This window comes from Oncorhynchus nerka, linkage group LG17, assembly GCF_034236695.1.
Source record: "Oncorhynchus nerka isolate Pitt River linkage group LG17, Oner_Uvic_2.0, whole genome shotgun sequence".
In the NCBI taxonomy this organism is placed as follows: domain Eukaryota; kingdom Metazoa; phylum Chordata; class Actinopteri; order Salmoniformes; family Salmonidae; genus Oncorhynchus; species Oncorhynchus nerka.
The window spans coordinates 6,871,161-6,885,592 of NC_088412.1; the positions used below are offsets into that span (position 1 = coordinate 6,871,161).

General features: G+C 47.6%; 2 protein-coding genes across 2 annotated transcripts; both read left to right on the top strand.

Annotated features, from left to right (window-relative positions):
- The first annotated feature begins 800 nt into the window (after nucleotides 1-800).
- Nucleotides 801-1,763, top strand: LOC135561309 (proline-rich protein HaeIII subfamily 1-like). Its single transcript, XM_065002751.1, has 2 exons — nucleotides 801-854; nucleotides 1,155-1,763. Exons 1-2 carry the CDS (start codon nucleotides 801-803, stop codon nucleotides 1,761-1,763), a joined length of 663 nt encoding a protein of 220 aa, XP_064858823.1.
- Nucleotides 1,764-10,588: 8,825 nt separating this feature from the next.
- On the top strand, nucleotides 10,589-13,735 carry LOC115125183 (E3 ubiquitin/ISG15 ligase TRIM25-like). The gene is made up of 2 exons (XM_065002887.1): nucleotides 10,589-11,253; nucleotides 12,636-13,735. The coding sequence occupies exons 1-2, from the start codon at nucleotides 10,672-10,674 to the stop codon at nucleotides 12,876-12,878; spliced, it is 825 nt and encodes a 274-aa protein (XP_064858959.1). The 5' UTR covers nucleotides 10,589-10,671; the 3' UTR covers nucleotides 12,879-13,735.
- The last annotated feature ends 697 nt before the right edge of the window (nucleotides 13,736-14,432 follow it).

The following is a 14,432-nucleotide window of genomic DNA, read 5'->3' on the forward strand; positions in this document are numbered from 1 at the left end:
CCAATGGTGGAACAAACTCCCTCACGACGCCAGGACAGCGGAGTCAATCACCACCTTCCGGAGACACCTGAAACCCCACCTCTTTAAGGAATACCTAGGATAGGATAAAGTAATCCTTCCCCCCCCCCCCCCTTAAAAGACCTAGATGCACTATTGTAAAGTGGCTGTTCCACTGGATGTCATAAGGTGAAAGCACCAATTTGTAAGTCGCTCTGGATAAGAGCGTCTGCTAAATGACTTAAATGTAAATGTAAATGTTGTTGCTGTCTGTGCTGCACAGCTAATTTCAGTTCTCTCCAGAGATGGTAGATCAGGTTCAACTCTGGCTGGGCCAGTCAAAGACATTCAGAGACTTGTCCCAAAGCCACTCCTGAGTTGTCTTGGCTGTGTGCTTAGGGCTGTTGTACTGTTGGAAGGTGAACCTTCACCCCAGTCTGAGATCCTGAGCGCTCTGAAGCAGGTTTTGGATCTATCTGTACTTTGCTCTGTTCATCTTGCCCTCAATCCTGACTAGTCTCCCAGTCCGTGCCGCTGAAGAACATCCCCACAGCATGATGCTGCCACCCCATTGCTTCACCGTAGGGATGGTGCCAGGTTTTATCCAGATGTGATGCTTGGCATTCAGGCCATAGAGTTCAATCTTGGTTTCATCAGACCAGAGAATCTTATTTCTCATGGTCTGAGAGTTCGTTAGATGCCTTTTGGCAAACTCCAAGCGGGCTGTCATGTGCCTTTTACTGAGGAGTGGCTTCCGTCTGGCCACGCAAACATATAGGCCTGATTGTGGGAGTTCTGCAGAGATGGTTGTCCTTCTGGAAGGTTCTCCCATCTCCACAGAGGAACTCTGGAGCTCTGTTAGAGTGGCCATCAGGTTATTGGTCACCTACCTGACAAAGGCTCTTCTCTCCCGAATGCTCAGTTTTTCGGGTGGCCAGCTTGAAGGAAGAGTCTTGGTGATTCCAAATTTCTTCATTTAAGAATGATGGAGGCCACTGTGTTCTTGGGGACCTTCAATTCTGCAGAAATGTTTTGGTACCTTTCCCCAGATCTGTGCCTTAACACAATCCTGTCTCGGAGCTCTGCGGACAATTCCTTTTCCCTCATGGCTTGGTTTTTGCTCTGACATGCACTGTCAACTGCTGGACCTTATATAGACAGGTGTGTGGTCAGAGAAGCCACAACCTTCTGGCCTGCAGTCCTGTGAGCTGTCAGAGAAGCCACAACCTTCTGGCCTGCAGCCCTGTGTGCTGTCAGAGAACCCTCAACCTTCTGGCCTGCAGCCCTGTGTGCTGTCAGAGAAGCCTCAACCTTCTGGCCAGCAGTCCTGTGTGCTGTCAGAGAACCCACAACCTTCTGGCCTGCAGCCCTGTGTGCTGTCAGAGAAGCCTCAACCTTCTGGCCAGCAGTCCTGTGTGCTGTCAGAGAACCCACAACCTTCTGGCCTGCAGCCCTGTGTGCTGTCAGAGAACCCTCAAACTTCTGGCCTGCAGCCCTGTGTGCTGTCAGAGAAGCCTCAACCTTCTGGCCAGCAGTCCTGTGTGCTGTCAGAGAACCCACAACCTTCTGGCCTGCAGCCCAGTGTGCTGTCAGAGAACCCTCAACCTTCTGGCCTGCAGCCCTGTGTGCTATCAGAGAACCCTCAACCTTCTGGCCTGCAGCCCTGTGTGCTATCAGAGAACCCACAACCTTCTGGCCAGCAGTCCTGTGTGCTGTCAGAGAACCCACAACCTTCTGGCCAGCAGTCCTGTGTGCTGTCAGGATGAAGAACAGTTTGTTAAACTGCAGAGACCAATCACAGTCCCTGGTCTGTCCTAGAAGTAGCGGTAAACAGTTGTTTTCCACTTAATGTGTCTCTCTGCCTAGTAGGTCTATCAATGAATCATATCATCTCTAGTCGTTACGTTAAGCCTACTTTATTTTATTTTACCTTTATTTATCCAGGCAAGTCAGTTAAGAACAAATTCTTATTTTCAATGACGGCCTAGGAACAGTCGGTTAACTGTCTGTTCAGGGGCAGAACGACAGATTTGTACCTTGTCAGCTCTGGGGTTTGAACTTGCAACCTTCCGGTTACTAGTCCAACGCTCTAACCACTAGGTTACCTGCCGCCTCTACACTCTAACCACTAGGCTACCCTACCTCCTCTACACTCTAACCACTAGACTACCTGCCGCCTCTACACTCTAACCACTAGGCTACCTGCCGCCTCTACACTCTAACCACTAGACTACCTGCCGCCTCTACACTCTAACCACTAGGCTACCTGCTGCCTCTACACTCTAACCAATAGGCTACCCTGCCGCCCCTACTACTAACTTCAATGTCTATATTGTCATCCACCTGAACTCAACCCTGTTGATGCTGTCCTCTATTGCTGGTCTCTATTGAAGCTGGGTTGTGTTCACACACCATAATGTCTATATTGTCATCCACCTGAACTCAACCCTGATGATGCTGTCCTCTATTGCTGGTCTCTACTGAAGCTGGGTTGTGTTCATTTGAGCACAAATCATAACAAAATGTGTTGCAAAACTAAACAGTCATTTGATATTGAACAATTTCAGATAGTTTCACTGTCTCCTGTTTCACTGTGTTTTCTTCTGTATTGAGCTTCTAAACACGACCCTGTCCGTTATTGACTTCTTCTCTGTCCGTCTCTGTAGTGGTCTGTTGTTGTTGTTGTATTGACCATGTTGTCCTCTGTTCTTATTTCCCCCAGTGGTCTGTTGTTGTTGTTGTATTGACCATGTTGTCCTCTGTTCTTATTTCCCCCAGTGGTCTGTTGTTGTTGTTGTATTGACCATGTTGTCCTCTGTTCTTATTTCCTCCAGTGGTCTGTTGTTGCTGTTGTTGTTGTTGTTGTAATGACCATGTTGTCCTCTGTTCTTATTTCCCCCAGTGGTCTGTTGTTGTTGTTGTATTGACCATGTTGTCCTCTGTTCTTATTTCCCCCAGTGGTCTGTTGTTGTTGTTGTTGTATTGACCATGTTGTACTCTGTTCTTATTTCCACCAGTGGTCTGTTGTTGTTGTATTGACCATGTTGTCCTCTGTTCTTATTTCCCCCAGTGGTCTGTTGTTGTTGTTGTTGTTGTTGTTGTTGTTGTATTGACCATGTTGTCCCCTGTTCTTATTTCCCCCAGTGGTCTGTTGTTGTTGTTGTTGTTGTATTGACCATGTTGTCCCCTGTTCTTATTTCCCCCAGTGGTCTGTTGTTGTTGTTGTTGTTGTTGTAATGACCATGTTGTCCTCTGTTCTTATTTCCCCCAGTGGTCTGTTGTTGTTGTATTGACCATGTTGTCCTCTGTTGTTATTTCCCCCAGTGGTCTGTTGTTGTTGTTGTTGTTGTAATGACCATGTTGTCCTCTGTTCTTATTTCCCCCAGTGGTCTGTTGTTGTTGTTGTATTGACCATGTTGTCCTCTGTTCTTATTTCCCCCAGTGGTCTGTTGTTGTTGTTGTTGTTGTTGTTGTTGTATTGACCATGTTGTCCTCTGTTCTTATTTCCCCCAGTGGTCTGTTGTTGTTGTTGTATTGACCATGTTGTCCTCTGTTCTTATTTCCCCCAGTGGTCTGTTGTTGTTGTTGTTGTTGTATTGACCATGTTGTCCTCTGTTCTTATTTCCCCCAGTGGTCTGTTGTTGTTGTTGTATTGATCATGTTGTCCTCTGTTCTTATTTCTTAGTTAGTCAGATAAAGGGGGAGTGTGTCTACTCACACATATTCCTCACTGCTGCAGACCTTAGACTGAGTCCCAGTCTATTTAGGTGACATTGCCAACTCCTTGTCACTCATGGTGATGCAAAATGATTGGCTTGACAATGACAGTAATAGAGTTGGCGAGTACACAAATCTATGACCAGACTACAGACACACAGGATTATTCCTAAGGTTAACTCACACTGCACCACAAACACACACACTAACCCACTACCTGTAGGTCTCCTCTGTCTAGGATCAGTAACCCACACTAACCCACTACCTGTAGGTCTCCTCTGTCTAGGATCACTAACCCACTACTGTATGTCCCCTCTGTCTAGGATCAGTAACCCACACTAACCCACTACATGTATGTCTCCTCTGTCTAGGATCAGTAACCCACACTAACCCACTACCTGTATGTCTCCTCTGTCTAGGATCAGTAACCCACACTAACCCACTATCTGTAGGTCTCCTCTGTCAAGGATCAGTAACCCACTACCTGTAGACCCCCTCTGTCTAGGATCAGAAACCCACAATAACCCACTACCTGTATGTCCCCTCTGTATAGGAACAGTAACCCACACTAACCCACTACCTGTATGTCCCCTCTGTCTAGGATCAGTAACACACACTAACCCACTACCTGTATGTCCCCTCTGTCTAGGATCAGTAACCCACACAAACCCACTACCTGTAGGTCTCCTCTGTCTAGGATCAGTAACCCACTACCTGTATGTCTCCTCTGTCTAGGATCAGTAACCCACTACCTGTATGTCTCCTCTGTCTAGGATCAGTAACCCACTACCTGTATGTCTCCTCTGTCTAGGATCAGTAACCCACACTAACCCACTACCTGTAGGTCTCCTCTGTCTAGGATCACTAACCCACTACTGTATGTCCCCTCTGTCTAGGATCAGTAACCCACACTAACCCACTACCTGTAGGTCTCCTCTGTCTAGGATCAGTAACCCACACTAACCCACTACCTGTAGGTCTCCTCTGTCAAGGATCAGTAACCCACTACCTGTAGACCCCCTCTGTCTAGGATCAGAAACCCACAATAACCCACTACCTGTATGTCCCCTCTGTCTAGGATCAGTAACCCACTACCTGTATGTCCCCTCTGTCTAGGATCAGTAACCCACACTAACCCACTACCTGTATGTCTCCTCTGTCTAGGATCAGTAACCCACACTAACCCACTACCTGTATGTCCCCTCTGTCTAGGATCAGTAACCCACACTAACCCACTACCTGTAGGCCTCCTCTGTCTAGGATCACTAACCCACACTAACCCACTACCTGTATGTCCCCTCTGTCTAGGATCAGTAACCCACACTAACCCACTACCTGTAGGCCTCCTCTGTCTAGGATCAGTAACCCACTACCTGTATGTCTCCTCTATCTAGGATCAGTAACCCACTACATGTATGTCTCCTCTGTCTAGGATCAGTAACCCACACTAACCCACTACCTGTATGTCTCCTCTGTCTAGGATCACTAACCCACACTAACCCACTACCTGTCTCCTCTGTCTAGGATCAGTAACCCACATTAACCCAATTCCTGTATGTCCCCTCTGTCTAGGATCAGTAACCCACACTAACCCACTACCTGTATGTCTCCTCTGTCTAGGATCAGTAACCCACACTAACCCACTACCTGTAGGTCTCCTCTGTCTAGGATCACTAACCCACACTAACCCACTACCTGTCTCCTCTGTCTAGGATCAGTAACCCACACTAACCCAATTCCTGTATGTCCCCTCTGTCTAGGATCAGTAACCCACACTAACCCACTACCTGTATGTCTCCTCTGTCTAGGATCAGTAACCCACACTAACCCACTACCTGTAGGTCTCCTCTGTCTAGGATCACTAACCCACACTAACCCACTACCTGTCTCCTCTGTCTAGGATCAGTAACCCACACTAACCCAATTCCTGTATGTCCCCTCTGTCTAGGATCAGTAACCCACACTAACCCACTACCTGTAGGCCTCCTCTGTCTAGGATCACTAACCCACACTAACCCACTACCTGTATGTCCCCTCTGTCTAGGATCAGTAACCCACACTAACCCCACTACCTGTAGGCCTCCTCTGTCTAGGATCAGTAACCCACTACCTGTATGTCTCCTCTATCTAGGATCAGTAACCCACTACATGTATGTCTCCTCTGTCTAGGATCAGTAACCCACACTAACCCACTACCTGTATGTCTCCTCTGTCTAGGATCAGTAACCCACACTAACCCACTACCTGTAGGTCTCCTCTGTCTAGGATCACCAACCCACACTAACCCACTACCTGTCTCCTCTGTCTAGGATCAGTAACCCACACTAACCCAATTCCTGTATGTCCCCTCTGTCTAGGATCAGTAACCCACACTAACCCACTACCTGTATGTCTCCTCTGTCTAGGATCAGAAACCCACAATAACCCACTACCTGTATGTCTCCTCTGTCTAGGATCAGAAACCCACAATAACCCACTACCTGTATGTCTCCTCTGTCTAGGATCAGTAACCCACACTAACCCACTACCTGTAGGTCTCCTCTGTCTAGGATCAGTAACCCACTATCTGTAGGTCTCCTCTGTGTAGGATCAGTAACCCACACTAACCCACTACCTGTATGTCTCCTCTGTCTAGGATCAGTAACCCACTACCTGTATGTCTCCTCTGTCTAGGATCAGTAACCCACTACCTGTATGTCTCCTCTGTCTAGGATCAGTAACCCACTACCTGTATGTCTCCTCTGTCTAGGATCAGTAACCCACACTAACCCACTACCTGTATGTCTCCTCTGTCTAGGATCAGTAACCCACACTAACCCACTACCTGTATGTCTCCTCTGTCTAGGATCAGTAACCCACACTAACCCACTACCTGTATGTCTCCTCTGTCTAGGATCAATAACCCACTACCTGTATGTCCACTCTGTCTAGGATGAGTAACCCACACTAACCCACTACCTGTAGACCCCCTCTGTCTAGGATCAGTAACCCACTACCTGTAGACCCCCTCTGTCTAGGATCAGTAACCCACTACCTGTATGTCTCCTCTGTCTAGGATCAGTAACCCACACTAACCCACTACCTGTATGTCTCCTCTGTCTAGGATCAGTAACCCACTACCTGTAGACCCCCTCTGTCTAGGATCAGTAACCCACACTAACCCACTACCTGTCTCCTCTGTCTAGGATCAGTAACCCACACTAACCCAATTCCTGTATGTCCCCTCTGTCTAGGATCAGTAACCCACACTAACCCACTACCTGTATGTCTCCTCTGTCTAGGATCAGTAACCCACACTAACCCACTACCGGTATGTCTCCTCTGTCTAGGATCAGAAACCCACAATAACCCACTACCTGTATGTCTCCTCTGTCTAGGATCAGAAACCCACAATAACCCACTACCTGTATGTCTCCTCTGTCTAGGATCAGTAACCCACTATCTGTAGGTCTCCTCTGTGTAGGATCAGTAACCCACACTAACCCACTACCTGTATGTCTCCTCTGTCTAGGATCAGTAACCCACTACCTGTATGTCTCCTCTGTCTAGGATCAGTAACCCACTACCTGTATGTCTCCTCTGTCTAGGATCAGTAACCCAGTAACCCACTACCTGTATGTCTCCTCTGTCTAGGATCAGTAACCCACACTAACCCACTACCTGTATGTCTCCTCTGTCTAGGATCAGTAACCCACACTAACCCACTACCTGTATGTCTCCTCTGTCTAGGATCAGTAACCCACTAACCCACTACTGTCTAGGATGTCTCCTCTGTCCCCCTCTGTCTAGGATCAGTAACACACTACCTGTATGTCTCCTCTGTCTAGGATCAGTAACCCACACTAACCCACTACCTGTATGTCTCCTCTGTCTAGGATCAGTAACCCACTACCTGTAGACCCCCTCTGTCTAGGATCAGTAACCCACACTAACCCACTACCTGTATGTCTCCTCTGTCTAGGATCAGTAACCCACACTAACCCACTACCTGTAGGTCTCCTCTGTCTAGGATCAGTAACCCACTACCTGTAGACCCCCTCTGTCTAGGATCAGTAACCCACTACCTGTCTGTCTCCTCTGTCTAGGATCAGTAACCCACACTAACCCACTACCTGTATGTCTCCTCTGTCTAGGATCAGTAACCCACTACCTGTAGGTCTCCTCTGTCTAGGATCAGTAACCCACACTAACCCACTACCTGTAGATCCACTCTGTCTAGGATCAGTAACCCACACTAACCCACTACCTGTGTGTCTCCTCTGTCTAGGATCAGTAACCCACACTAACCCACTACCTGTCTGTCTCCTCTGTCTAGGATCAGTAACCCACACTAACCCACTACCTGTAGGTCTCCTCTGTCTAGGATCAGTAACCCACACTAACCCACTACCTGTAGGTCTCCTCTGTCTAGGATCAGTAACCCACTACTTGTATGGCTCCTCTGTCTAGGATCAGTAACCCACATTAACCCACTACCTGTCTCCTCTGTCTAGGATCAGTAACCCACTACCTGTGTGTCTCCTCTGTCTAGGATCAGTAACCCACACTAACCCACTACCTGTGTGTCCCCTTTGTCTAGGAACAGTAACCCACACTAACCCACTACCTGTATGTCTCCTCTGTCTAGGATCAGTAACCCACACTAACCCACTACCTGTCTCCTCTGTCTAGGATCAGTAACCCACTACCTGTGTGTCTCCTCTGTCTAGGATCAGTAACCCACACTAACCCACTACCTGTATGTCTCCTCTGTCTAGGATCAGTAACCCACACTAACCCACTACCTGTAGGTACCCTCTGTCTAGGATCAGTAACCCACACTAACCCACTACCTGTGTGTCTCCTCTGTCTAGGATCACTAACCCACTACCTGTATGTCTCCTCTGTCTAGGATCAGTAACCCACACTAACCCACTACCTGTGTGTCTCCTCTGGCTAGGATCAGTAACCCACACTAACCCACTACCTGTATGTCTCCTCTGTCTAGGATCAGTAACCCACACTAACCCACTACCTGTATGTCTCCTCTGTCTAGGATCAGTAACCCACTACCTGTATGTCTCCTCTGTCTAGGAACAGTAACCCACACTAACCCACTACCTGTATGTCTCCTCTGTCTAGGATCAGTAACCCACACTAACCCACTACCTGTCTCCTCTGTCTAGGATCAGTAACCCACTACCTGTGTGTCTCCTCTGTCTAGGATCAGTAACCCACACTAACCCACTACCTGTATGTCTCCTCTGTCTAGGATCAGTAACCCACACTAACCCACTACCTGTAGGTACCCTCTGTCTAGGATCAGTAACCCACACTAACCCACTACCTGTGTGTCTCCTCTGTCTAGGATCACTAACCCACTACCTGTATGTCTCCTCTCTCTAGGATCAGTAACCCACACTAACCCACTACCTGTGTGTCTCCTCTGGCTAGGATCAGTAACCCACACTAACCCACTACCTGTATGTCTCCTCTGTCTAGGATCAGTAACCCACACTAACCCACTACCTGTATGTCTCCTCTGTCAATCTGTTTTCTCCTCAGAGAATGATGCATAGTTATTGTATTGTACGTTTCTACTGAAACAAACAGTCTTTGTGTAACTCAGGAATGCAGCCAAGTGCTGTTTGGGTGTGACCACTGTAAGTGACATGTCCTGTTTTTTGGTATCTGCAAAGGACCCAGCTGGGTGGAGACCTGCCAGAGAACAGAAACTAGCTGGAGCAGCAGCATCTAAATATCATCAGAAAAGAGTCATGAAACTGGTGGTTATCACTGTCTGCACTCTATGCCTCCACCCATGTCTTCACACAGCTGCTACCTGCCATGTAGACAAAGAGGTTGTACTTTTCTAGAAAAGCTGAGACCCAACAGTGTTTGTTGAACTTTAAACTCTGCACTGTTGAGTGATGGTCAACTGATCCAGATTTGATAATCTGATAATAAAGTTGTTGTTTGAATAATCTTGTCTCTCTCCCTATTGGTTAGAATCTCCATGACAGGCCTCCCGAGTGGTCGGTGTCCTAAGGCACTGTATCTTACTGCTGTGCCACTAGAGATCCTGGTTTGAGTCCAAACTCTGTTGACCCGGTAGACCCATGGGGCGGTCCACATTTTGCCCAGCGTTGTCCGGGTTTGGGGAGGGTTTGGTCGGCAGGGATGTCCTTGTGCCAATGCGCACGAGCGACTCCTGTGGCGGGCCGGGCGCAGTGCACGCTGACACGGTCGCCGGGTGTACAGGGCACGCTGACACGGTCGCCGGGTGTACAGGGCACGCTGACACGGTCGCCGGGTGTACAGGGCACGCTGACACGGTCGCCGGGTGTACAGGGCACGCTGACACGGTCGCCGGGTGTACAGTGCACGCTGACACGGTCGCCGGGTGTACAGTGTTTCCTCCGACACATTGGTGCGTCTGGCTTCCGGTTTAAGAGGGCGTTGTGTCAAGAAGCAGTGCGGCTTGGTTGGGTTGCGTTTCGGGAGGACGCAAGGCTCTCGACCTTTGCCTCCCGAGTCCTTATGGGTGGTTCAGCGATGGGACGAGATTGTAACTACCAATTGGAAACTAGGAAAAAGGGTTAAAAAATACAAGTATTTCGGATTTGAAATAAAAAATACTGGAGTGCAGTTCAGACTAGTGTAATTCAAACGACAAAATACTCAGAAGTAATTAAAATATATACTTCAGATACATATAACATAAATACTGACCAGCTCTGTCTACCCCCCAACACACTGTCATACTTCCTTATTAAAGAAACCACACCCCCAGTCCAGGAGGAAGCCACTCCCCCTCTACATACAGAGAACACAGTCCAGTAGGAAGCCACTCCCCCTCTACATACAGAGAACCCAGTCCATTAGGAAGCCACTCCCCCTCCTCTGGTGTAGAGTTCCATGAAACAGAAAGTCATCTTTCACACTGCCATTGCTTAACCTACGGGAGAGAGCAACAAAATGACAGAGAATCAGGAACTGTTCTGTTGCTCCATCTGTCTGGATCTACTGAAGGATCCGGTGACTACTGCCTGTGGACACAGTTACTGTATGGGCTGTATTAAAGAAAGCTGGGATCAGGATGATCTGAAAGGTTTCTACAGCTGTCCACAGTGCAGACAGACCTTTATCCCAAGGCCTGTTCTGAAGAGAAACATTGTGCTGACTGAGATGGTGGAGAAACTGAAGAAGACAGGACTCCAGGCTGCTCCCCCTCCTGCTCTGTGCTATGCTGGACCTGGAGATGTGGTGTGTGATGTCTGCACTGGGACCAGAAAGCAGAAAGCCCTCATGTCCTGTCTGGTGTGTCTGGCCTCTTACTGTGAGACTCACCTCCAATCTCACTATGAATCTCCTGCTTTCAAGAAGCACAAGCTGCTCAAAGCCACGGCACAACTACAGGAGAAGATCTGCTCTCATCATGAAAAACTGCTGGAGTTTTACTGTCGTACCGATCAGCAGTGTATCTGTTATCTGTGTACAATGGATGAACATAAAGGCCATGATACAGTGTCAGCTGCAGCAGAGAGAACTGAGAAACAGGTAAGACCAGAACAACTTGTTGGTGGCTGTCTGATAAACAAAGAATTAAAGATACAGTAGGAACTAAGGCTGTTTGAATATGAGATCATTCAATTGAAATGGATCCACAAATATGAACACAAACCTTGACTATATAGATATGTTAACCCAGATTCTCCAAATGTATCACCATTTACTAAAGTCTGTTAGGTTCTGATCAGAGTAAAAACTCAAACCAAGTTTATTCACCCACTGGGTCATACAGCTGTAAAGACAATGTGTGATTATACAAGAACATATGTTTATAACCTCATACTAGGCAGGACCAACTACATACACATCTAGACAGCCAATACATCTCTGTAACTAGGCAGGACCAACTCCTTACACATCTAGACAGCCAACACATCTCTGTTACTAGGCAGGACCAACTCCTTACACATCTAGACAGCCAATACATCTCTGTTACTAGGCAGGACTACCTCCTTACACATTTAGACAGTCAATACATCTCTGTTACTAGGCAGGACCAACTCCTTACACATCTAGACAGCCAATACATCTCTGTTGCTAGGCAGGAACTGAATTGGTTCCTCTCACTGGTGTAGTCATGGCCCTGTTTGATGCTAGAACCTTAGTAGGCGTGGAAGTGTATGTGTGTGAGATAAGACTGTAGCAGGAGGGTTGATGTTGTGGCTTGACCTCGAGATGAATTCCTGGCTCCTCCCTAGTTCTGCAGCTGGCCTGCCTTATCAGACACGGAAACTAGACTGTTGAATTCATGGCTCCTCCCTAGTTCTGCAGCTGGCCGGCCTTATCAGAGACTAAATAGACTGTTGAATTCCTGGCTCCTCCCTAGTTCTGCAGCTGGCCTGCCTTATCAGAGACTAACTAGACTGTTGAATTCCTGGCTCCTCCCTAGTTCTGCAGCTGGCCGGCCTTATCAGAGACTAAATAGACTGTTGAATTCCTGGCTCCTCCCTAGTTCTGCAGCTGGCCTGCCTTATCAGAGACTAACTAGACTGTTGAATTCCTGGCTTCTCCCTAGTTCTGCAGCTGGCCTGCCTTATCAGAGACTAACTAGACTGTTGAATTCCGGGCTCCTCCCTAGTTCTGCAGCTGGCCTGCCTTATCAGAGACTGAAACTAGTTGCCCTTTGTCTCCCTCTTTAGGAACATTGATATTCAACATAACATGTTTGAACAGAATATTTCAAAATTTTACTGATTTGTCTACTGTTAAAACTATAATCATTCACATGACTACATAATGATATAATTTCAGACAGACACTTCCTCAACATTTGTATCCCTATCTTCTATGAGTCCTATGTCACATTACTATACTATTGATCTACTGGACTAATAAAGCTTGATAGCTCATTGAAGAGTGATTCTCCACAGAGGCAGCTGGGGATGAGTCAGCAGAAGGTCCAGCAGAGATTCCAGGAGAGAGAGAAGGAGCTGAAGGAGCTCCAACAGGCTATGGAGTCTCTCAAGGTGAGTATTGTTGACCAGAGGAGACACACCATTTCACTTCTCTCCTCCAGTCAGAGAGAGAGAGAGAGAGAGAGAGAGAGGGGCCCCTATCCAATCCCACTGACCCCACTGTTGGGAGCAGGCTGTCTGGGCCCCTTCAGAGAATAGACTGGTTCATGTAACCGACTGGGCTGCCTCATCACATAAGCATGAGTAACCATGACGACTCATGTCCCCTATACATTAACATGGAGCTCTCTCTCAATTCAATTAAATTCAAAGGGCTTTCTTGGCATGGGAAACATATGTTTACACATGAACAGAAATTAACAGTAAATATTACACTCACAAACGTTTAAAAGGAATAGAGACATTTCAAATGTTATAATTCTATTGGAAAACATAGTTTTTTTGTTGTTTCACAAAGGTGGGGACTTGATATTTGTGATATTTGTGATATTTGTCTGTGTTTCTTCTGACCAGAGAGAGTGGGCGCTCCGTGTCACGCAACTTTGGTCAAGATCTGTTTCTTGCTTTGCTCTCAGGAACAGGGGACCATTGAAAGGAGTTTCAGGTGCAACGTTTATGGTCATGTTAGGATGTATCAGTTATCCTGTTAGAGTCTTTGTGTTGAATCCACTGAGCTGTTTCAGGTGCAACGTTTATGGTCATGTTGCAGCAGTTTGTAGGAGGGAGATGATGTGGGAAGTGTGCAGGAGGTCAGGAAATAGAGGATTGTGTAGTTTTGTTGGATAAAGTTGTTTGTCAACTGTAGGGGTGTCCATGTTGCTGGGGATCAGAAGTGTCCAGTGAGAGAGAGGCAGGTTGAGGTGGATATAGTCAGAGTAGTGCAGAAGGTGTCGTATGCTGAGGCAGTGAAGAAAGTAGAGGAGGATGGGTCAAGGGTGAAGGATCCTGAGAGGATCCCTGTGAGTAGTAGATCTGTGCAGCACAGAGGGATGGGCCAGCGAGTGATAGATGTGAGTAGGAGATCTGTGCAGCACAGAGGGATGGGCCAGCGAGTGATAGATGTGAGTAGTAGATCTGTGCAGCACAGAGGGATGGGCCAGCGAGTGATAGATGTGAGTAGGAGATCTGTGCAGCACAGAGGGATGGGCCAGCGAGTGATAGATGTGAGTAGTAGATCTGTGCAGCACAGAGGGATGGGCCAGCGAGTGATAGATGTGAGTAGGAGATCTGTGCAGCACAGAGGGATGGGCCAGCGAGTGATAGATGTGAGTAGGAGATCTGTGCAGCACAGAGGGATGGGCCAGCGAGTGATAGATGTGAGTAGGAGATCTGTGCAGCACAGAGGGATGGGCCAGCGAGTGATATATGCTTCAGTAAGTTTTGCTTCTTAGCGTTCATTACAATGGTTATCAACTGTACCGCAGAAATGGAACGTAAATCACAGATGTTGTGGTGGCAGCTGCAGAGTAGTATTTGGTCATATTAGATTTGACTTCAGAAGAGTCCCAGGGGGTGTTGAGTGGTGGTGTCCCGTCCTCCCAGGTCGTTGTCATGGTGCAGGAGCAGATAGGGTCAAAGTAGTGGAATGGGGTAGTGGGTTTTTAATGAGTGTAGGGTTAGTTGTCATGGTGCAGGAGCAGATAGGGTCAAAGTAGTGGAATGGGGTAGTGGGTTTTTAATTAGTGTAGGGTTAGTTGGCATGGTGCAGGAGCAGATAGGGTCAAAGTAGTAGAATGGGGTACTGGGTTTTTA